General features: G+C 45.7%; 1 protein-coding gene across 1 annotated transcript; it reads right to left on the bottom strand.

The window, feature by feature from the left end:
* Positions 1-4,422: 4,422 nt before the first annotated feature.
* LOC136486437 (myb-related protein Zm38-like) lies at positions 4,423-6,056 on the bottom strand. The gene is made up of 3 exons (XM_066483332.1): positions 5,668-6,056; positions 5,427-5,556; positions 4,423-5,320 (listed from the first exon to the last, which is right to left on the bottom strand). Exons 1-3 carry the CDS (start codon positions 5,798-5,800, stop codon positions 4,711-4,713), a joined length of 873 nt encoding a protein of 290 aa, XP_066339429.1. The 5' UTR covers positions 5,801-6,056; the 3' UTR covers positions 4,423-4,710.
* Between the last annotated feature and the right edge of the window lie 3,059 nt (positions 6,057-9,115).

Raw genomic sequence — 9,115 nt, 5'->3', positions numbered from 1 at the left:
AATTAATACCATAAAAAAAACTCGCTGAGCCATTGGAAAATGATGCTTGAAAAGGATGGTTGAGGTCGGAGATGAGATGGGAGCAATTGGCAACGGAGGGTGCACGCAGGAGCACAGGCCCGGGGATTCGGCTGTGGCTGCTGCTGTCTTTTGGGGGTGATGTCATGTGGCCTACCAAGTACCAACTACCACCGCCCGGCGCCCGCCCCATGTTTCGCCTTGCCTTGAAAACCTTAGCGCCTATTCTCCACTCCAGCTGCCCTCTCCCTGTCCATCCATTGCTACAGCCATCTCCGACCAAGTTGGCCTGGTGCTGGTGGTATTCTGCGCACCGGGCAGGAAGATTCGGAACTCTTTTTTCTTCTTTTTTGCAAGTGAGTTGATTATGATCATTTTGAGTGGTCGACAAGGCAGATCGATGCAAATTCAGAAGGAACGACCATAAACGCAACCCTGACCCTGGGATCATCTGATCTGGAATGATTCAAGTGACATGGGTACTCCTGCATGCTCATAGGCGTAGGACAATGTGGTTTAAATTCGCGCCTATCCGGGAGGAACATAGTGAATCATCATCCGCTAAGAATATGGATGGATGAATGGATGGATCATGGATGGAGGTCCACACTTGGTTGAGCCACTGTGACTGTGGGTCGGCACAAGGGGAAAAGAGGGAATAATGCTTCATGTATACATGGGTGCAATTGTTTTGTCATTCGTGTCCTTTTTGGTGATTGTTGAGGGGTCTAAGAATATATTTGCGCCACCATGCACTCAGGTGGTCAAATGGGAAGGAACTTTTGCAGCCACAGAGATTCCTTGCCACTTTTTCTTTTCTTTTCTCATTTGCATTTTGATCCTCCGTGGTCACTGCTCGTTTAGAAAGTTTTGCAGCATAGGGTCCTGCCGGCCAACCTGTAAAATATTTCATCTTGTCAGTAGATCACAGGTCATTGTACACTTAGAGTCAGCAATCTTATGCATGAATGAGGAGGCATTGGGTGGAAGGTTCATGTCACTAGCATGGCTATTTCCTGGCAGGAAACTTTCTTTTCCAAGAATTGGACAACTTTTAACCCCAAGCCAAGATAATTATTGGATCGCTGAAAGTCCTCCCCGGTTCAAATTGTGGAAATCTTTTAGCAGCTGTCAGTTCAAACGATATATAAATTTTCAGACATGTCTCGAGAAATTTGTAGATATCTTACTGACTGCCATGTGTTGCTACTGGACTCGCTCCCTGTTGGTTACATCAAGGGCATGCGATTTGACTAGACAAGATGAGCCGGTTCTTTTTTGCCACAGGAGTGTTTTTTGTGTGTGACGAAGTCAATGTTTAGCTTTGGCATTGCTCAAATGAACAGGCTTTTCTTATAGCAACAACAACTACTCGACTGGGTGTCCCAATTTTAAATTGCTCCCATTTAGACATATATATTGCTATATTAGGGAGATCCAGTATCATGTATGTGCATGTGCCTTCAATCAAGTGATATAACTTGTGTATACAGAAAAACCATTGAGATCTCAGGAGGGACAAACCACGGGAGAGTCCTTCAATACACAGGTGTCACGTGCATTCCTACACGGCGCTATGATACTGACTGCTGCATAATTTATTCTGCTCTGGGTGAAGACTAATAACTTCGGCAGTTACTTGCTTCAGTTTAGTCCTTCATCATATCACAACTTCATACCGAGGCTACACCTGGAGGAAAATGAGGTATGTATCTCACAGTCACAGGACATGTTGATTTGCAGACTTAATACATATATGTGACTATCTCATTCATCCGATCTCTCCAGTGATTTGATTTGTTACTAATATTAATAACCCAATTGGTATGCATCAACTTGAATGCTAAGTTTATTAGTCTTGTGATCTCTCTTACTAACACCAGCCTAAACAATACTCCCTCTAGTCAACAAAAGTTGACGTTTAGGACAAATGGAAATGCACTAAAATAGTTCATTTCCTTTATATATACTAAATGTCAACAAATGTTACCTGGAGTGCGTATATAAAAAAACAACTGTATAAAATCAGAATTCTCCTACCTGCTCGTATTTTGTCACCAAGGGATTCAGATATTGCGAATCTTGGAAAATATGGGTAGACTGACATTTGACAGCTCAGGAAGAATTAAACATCAGTTTTTTTTTAACTAATGTGCCTTGCTTATATTACAAGATAAGTAGAGAATCATGCTGCGTCATATAAGGAAAAAGAAACGGCCTAGAATTTTTACTTTTGCTGCGGCACTTGTAATAATCTATTTACTAACAGGTCTCGCCTTTGGTTCGACCCGAGACATGAGAGGCCACAGAATTGAGAATATAATCGTTGGCTTCAGCTATCAGAATTGAGTAGAACAGTAACATCCAATTTCTTTTAATTACTTTCTTCAAGAAAGTATTACACCACAAAGAAAAGGAGATGAATGAAATGCTTAGTACATGCCTTCTCCCAAGAGGAGCTGGCCAGGCCTGCAGCATCCATCAGCAATGATAACTGTAGTCGCTACAGGAGTCATGGTCATTTCTGGAAGATCCTCCTGAGGAAAGAGGTTTCGTTAGAACAACACCCAGAGAATAGAGAGTTTACCCCAGAAGACCACTGCTAGCTGCTGTGCTTAAACCGAGGAAGATCACCATTGCAGGCCCCCCACTCTGCTCCAAAAGCCTGAAAGCTTGCTTGGATCTTGTCCTGCTAATAGACTAGTACTAGAGCAGCGATCCTGACCCATGATTAACAAGCAATGAGGCCACCAACCACCACCATGCCCAATTGCTCTGCTCCGACCAGTTAGGTCATTAATAAGGGCGTCCCCAACGGAAGCTGAAATCGTCAGCATATATTGTTTATTAAGCCAGGTGGACGAGAGAGAACGCGAATGATACATGCTCTATTTAGTTGGCTTAGTTGATAAGTCATAACTGACAATATCATTAACTAATTTAATTTTCGTCGACATTCGCCAGCGAGTTCTGAATGAATCCAAAAAATGTCGTGTCTCTGAGGCTTGCGTCCCCTCTCATCTATCATGTCTAGGTACTGTTTTCTTCACTATTTTAACCTCTCGTCGCTACCGAGGCCTCGTTTAGATTGCCAAAAAATTTCAATCCGATAAATAGTACCACTTTCGTCTTATTTAATAAATATTATCCAATCGTGGACCAACTAGGCTCAAAAGATTCATCTCGTGATTTTCAACTAAACTGTGTAATTAGTTATTTTTTTTACCTACATTTAATACTCTATGTAAGCGGTTAAAAATTGATGTGATGGAGAGAGAGTGAAAAAACTTAACTCGCCTGTTGCGGACGCCCTAACAAACAAAAGCGGCCCCGGCCCTTGTTCCTCCGTGGCACTTTATCCCTTGCATTCACATCCCTTCCGCCCCTTGTACCTACCTACCGACCCTAACCAACCAGAGGAAGGAAGGGCATCTCATATCACTCCTCACATGCTCCCAACTGGCCCTGCCCAGTGGTCATGGCCAGCGCGCGCTCTCTCTCTCTCTCTACAAGACAAGCTTTTTTGAAGCCAAAAAACCGGCACCGAGCTTTTCTGTTTCTGAGCACCGTCCAAGTGGTCATGTGGCTGTAGACATTCGGTGCTCGTTCAGTTTCCAAAAAGTTTTCTAAAAAGTGCTACAGGAGCCATCATATCGAATCTTGCGATACGTGCATGGAGCATTAAATCTAGACGAAAAAAAACTAATTACATAGTTTGGTTGAAAATCGCGAGACAAATATTTTGAGCCTAATTAGTCCATGATTGAACACTAATTACCAAATAAAAACGAAAGTGCTACCGTAACAAAATTCATAAATTTCGCGAACTAAACACGTCATCAGGAACCTGGCTTTGTCCATAACCACCACCATTCACTACTTCCAGCATCTGCATCTTCTCGGGAAGGCAGCCGTGCTTAAAGTTTTAGGGTGTCACATTAGATATTACATAGGGTATTTAGATACTAATAAAAAAGCAGACTACAAAATCCGTCAGTAAACCACAAGACGAATTTATTAAGCATAATTAATTCGGCATTAGCATATGTGTTACTGTAGCACTGTATTGTCAAATTATGGACTAATTAGGCTTAAAAAAATTATCTCGTAGATTAGTCACACGCTGTATAATTAGTTATTTTTTAATCTATATTTAATAGACCATGCATATGTCTAAACATATGATGTGACGAGGAGTAAAATTTTAGGGTGTGAACTAAACAAGTGCCTGCGTTTTGCGCTACTCTTTGTTGGAGTAGGATATGGCTGGACTCAAGCACATCTACTCTAGGTGGTGAAAGATCATGAAACTACACTGCACCTGGAGTATTCTCTTGAGTTGAGCTTATTTTAAATGAAAGATGGGAACCTACTGCATGTCGAGTTGGTACTTGGTAGGTAGAGTAGCACAACTGCAAGTCCATGAACTGAGATGAACTAACCCACGATGCATGTTACAAAGAGAGCTGCTAAAGCCTAAGCATGTGTGGCTTTTACTAGTAAGTAGTACTAGTTAACTATATCTGCCCTGCCCTGTTCCTCCCTCGTTAATAACCCTCCCACTTATGTCACTGTCTCACTCTAGCTCGCTGCGCTGATAAGCTAAATCTGAAAGTAAGGTGAGCTGTGAGAAGAAAATAATATTCATTCTCCGAAAAAGTGCGGCACAGACGAATAGGACCCGTCCTCACACTATTCGCCTCTGTAGCAGGGCGCCGCCGCCGCCGCCGCCTGTAAAAAACTCCGAGCCCATTGCTGGGAGGAGCCGCCGACGCTGCCGCAGACGCACTCGAGGCCCGGCTGGTACCCGAGGCTGTTGAGGCACAGGCACACCGCCGTCACATTGGTGCCGCCCGCCGCCGCCGCCACTTCCTCCTGTTGAGGCACAGGCTTCATGACGCTGGTTTCCTCCGGCGGCTGGTACGCCGCGAGGCTGATGGACAGGTTGAGGTCGATGTCGAGGTGGCGCCTTGGCGTCGGCGGCGGCGTGGCGGACGGCGGCTCGTCGTCGCTGCTACGGCTGCAGGCGGCCTCCGGCGAGTTGGAGATGACGTCCTGCTGCGGAGCCTGGTGGTGGTGCGGATGGCCCGGGCCAACGCCGCCGCCGCCGCCGGCCGCCCGCTTCTGTGCCTCCAGCTGGTAATGCTGTTGCCCCGCGGGCGCGCTGGCGACGGCGGAGAGCGGGCGGTGGGTCTGAGGGTCCATGCCGCGGGCCAGGAGCTTCCGCTTGATGTGCGTGTTCCAGTAGTTCTTGATCTCGTTGTCCGTCCTGCCCGGCAGCCTCCCGGCGATGAGCGACCACCTGCATCCGCATACACGATCGATCAGGCACAGTTGTTTGAAATGCTCAGTTTTTTTTAATCTTTGTTTATTGATTGGCGTGGAAATACGTCCTGCAGGCAGCTTACTTGTTGCCGAAGAGCTCGTGGAACTTGATGATGAGCTCGTCCTCCTCCTCCGTGAAGTTGCCGCGCTTGAGGTCCGGGCGCAGGTAGTTGATCCACCGCAGCCGGCAGCTCTTCCCGCAGCGCAGCAGCCCTGCACAGCACAGCACAGCCGTCCGTCCGCCGCGTAAGTGCTCCGAGTTTCCCTTCCCTCACATACATCTAAACAAACAAATCATCATATCTTGATCCGCGTCCTACGCACCTGCGGCTTTTGGGAGCGATCTCCAGCAGCCCTCGCCGTGGGCCTTGATGTAGGCGATGAGGCGCTGGTCCTCCTCCTTGGTCCACGCGCCCTTGTTGGTGTGCGCCTGCTCGCAGCACGGGGACCTCCCCATGCCGCCGGCCCCGGCAGAGATCGACGCGCGACAGCCACGCACAGATTCGCTCCGCCGCCGCCGCCGAGTGGGAGTCGGAGGAACAAGGGCGCCCGCTCGCGCGATGTGCTGCCGCTGCCGGACTGGACTGGTGGCGGCGACGGCGTTGTGTGTGTGCGTGCTGCAGCGAGCGAGCGGCCGGCGCGAGCCTTTCGTGAACGAACAACAGAAGGCAGGGGAGGAGCCGGGGGTGGTGGTTTGTTTTATACGAGGAGGAGCGAGGGGTGAGGCCCCCATTGACCCGGATCCCCGTGAGCCATGGCCCGTGCTCCATGCATTTGACCGAGTAGGTGTGGTGTGAAGTGTGGTGGGGGTGGGAGGTGGGCCCCGGGCGAGTGGTTGGTTGGCTGGCTGGCTGCAGGGAGAGGGAGGGGAGGAGCGCTGCCTGGATTTGGAAGGTAGGTGCGCTTCACTTGAGTGCCCTTTGTCCTGTTCCCTTTCTAGTTTCCCTTTATTTTTTTTTATTTTTTTTGCCCATTTGATGATCGCTCTCTTTTCTCTCCTCCTCCCATGCTGCTTTTGGTTTTTTTTTTCAGTTTGTTTTGGGGAGGGGAGCTTGCTAGCTGTACTCCGCGACTGTACCCACTACCCAGCTGCTGGTAGACGTAAGACGCCGACTCATCTCTCCTGGTTTGTGTCCGATTTATTTGGGTCATAAGGGTGCGATTGGCTTCCCGCAGCCGGCCAAACCAGTCTCGCTCTATTCGTTAGCCGGCCAAACCAGTCTCGCTCTATTCGTTTGTGCTTATAAGTCATGATACTGTTGATTGATTTGGTGTGAGAGAAAAATACTTTTCGTTAGCTGATAAGTCATAGCTTATAAGCCGAATACGAGGCCGGCAAGCAGCGCTAGTTTGGTTGCCTGTTTCATCGAGACCAGCTAGGCTACGGACATGCAAAACATCCCTCGCCGTCAAGCTTCGAGAAAACGTGACATTCGACCGTTTCTGCAGGGGCTAGCTCGCCTGGTGGGAGCGAGCGATGGAGCAGCGTATGGCGCGTGAGATGGAGAGACGTGGATGCGGTCATATACAGCTAACAAAACGGCAGCTCCATGTAGCCTGGCTGAAATTACTTAGACCCCATTTGACAGAGCTTCTTCATCGGTTTTAGGAGTCGTTTGGAGCCGTTTTCTACCAAACGGGGTAAAATAAAATATCTTCACTTGTGAAGCCCTTAAAAACATGCTCTCACAGTGATTTGGGGTGGGATGGAGCCAAAAAAATGGCTTCTCCCGGCTCCTCCTCCAGGCCCCTAAAAACATGCTCTCACAGGAAAGCCATTTTGCCAAACGGTTTACCAAAACCACTTCAGCTCCACCAGTGGAACTGTTCGTGAAGCTGAAGCCAAAAAAAAAAAAAAAGCTTCACTAGTGAAGTGAAGCCCTACCAAACGGAGCCTTAGTGAACCAAACAATAGCTCTCTGCATGCGCTGGGTAACCTGGCTCTGGGGCACTAGCGGAGCCAAGGGGGGGGGGGCAGCGGGGGCCATGCCCCCCCTAACAATACAAATTTTTTATACATATATAATATATATAGTAAATAGTTTTTGTTTATACTAAAAGAGTATAATAAAGAAAAATCTTGTTATAGTGTTTATTGATATCTTTTAGACAACAAAATCACATAGAATATAATTTAAATAGAATATTTTGATTCATGTAAATTTATTTGCTACCATATTAAGGTATATCTATTATTTTTTTTGGTTTATTAAAATACTTATGTTTCATTATACTTCATATTTTATTGAACGTGTATTTAACTTAGCAATAACAATTCGGTGACAAATTCCAGAAAAATAGGAGCCTAATTCCGAGATAAAAATCTAAACAAATAAGGTACACTCAATTCTCATATTTTAAAATTCTTTGACTCCCCCCCCCCCCCCCCCCATGCATAATTCCTGGCTCCTCCACTGCTCTGGGATATGCTCCGTCCATACGAGAACCAAACGTGCCCATATATTTTTAGCGAGTCGTAAACTCGTAGTAAGAGATTTATGATGGAATAATTGACCAAACAGTAGTAACCTTTCATATTATGAGATGGCATCTACCTCATCCTTTTCTGTAATTCTGTTGCTTTGATTTTTTTCCTCACCTTTATATTCTATATATTACAATATTCTTTTAGCAACATCGGTGTAATTATGATCTAAACTAGAATACAAACTTGGTGTTATATATGCATAGAAATACAAGATCAATGAATTAGAGAGGTCGCGTGAAAGCCTAACAACAGAAATGATGAAAAATAAAACATGTGTTCGATAAAAGCCAAGATCGAGGAGATCAAAGCTTTGCATGTGTTTGGCATGTTGATGTAGTATGAACCTCTTTCACGCAACCCGTGCAAGCCAAAATTGCCAATCGTTAAACCTAATAATCCATACCTATTCCAAATGTTCGTTTTCTCATGTGGTACTTTCTTCCTGTTTTGGTTATTGTCTGGTTAAATGCTCAATGTGTGTGTTCGTGCTCATGTGTGCCCACGAGATTTTATACCGCTGGTGGAGCTAACCACAACTGATTCATGTGTAATTATATGTACGTTGAAATGAGAGAGGGTGAGAAACATGTGTCCGTACATGGCATTATTCCTAGCTAAGGCAGCGTAGTGTTTGTTGAGCTGTAATAATAATACCTATAACCTATTAAATCATGGTTCTTAGCCTCTTAGGACAACAGTTAAAAGCTACCAAATTTTAGCTTTGCTTCTTCCTTTCTTTGTGTTTGTTTTGCTCGTCTGCCAAACATTTTATGTCAGACCGTACCTTAGGTAATTATGCACTTAAGGTGCCTTATCTCGTACTATCATCAACCCAACCACCACACCAAGCTCGAAAAAAAGTGCGTAACTCCAATAAGATTAAAAGAGTATTACATGCGCCATTTGATTTATCTCGTACTATAATTCTTAAGGTGCCTTATATTTTAGGACCGATGAAATATATAAATGTTGGTCACGACCAAATTTTCTGATTGATGCGTCAGAGCCGTCGCTTCACGGAAGGAGCAAAAGCTTCTAGTTGGAAATAATACAAATCTTTCAATGGCTATTGGCTCCGGGCCATCCATTTTCAAGCCACTGGGGTTTTTTGGGAGAACACATCAGCGGCACATGACGATGATGCTTAATGGATGTGGAAAGTGCTTTTCCCTCTCTACTCTCACTCAAGGTACTTGGCTTGCTGTTGCTGTTATATTGATATTTTTATACTACCTACTAGTATATACATATATATTTTTTTCCCTCTATCTCAGGCCGACGTTT

The sequence above is a fragment of the Miscanthus floridulus genome, chromosome 10 (genome assembly GCF_019320115.1).
Source record: "Miscanthus floridulus cultivar M001 chromosome 10, ASM1932011v1, whole genome shotgun sequence".
Taxonomy (NCBI): domain Eukaryota; kingdom Viridiplantae; phylum Streptophyta; class Magnoliopsida; order Poales; family Poaceae; genus Miscanthus; species Miscanthus floridulus.
Note: the sequence above shows the minus strand (reverse complement) of the source record. Positions and strands in the feature narration are given on the sequence as shown.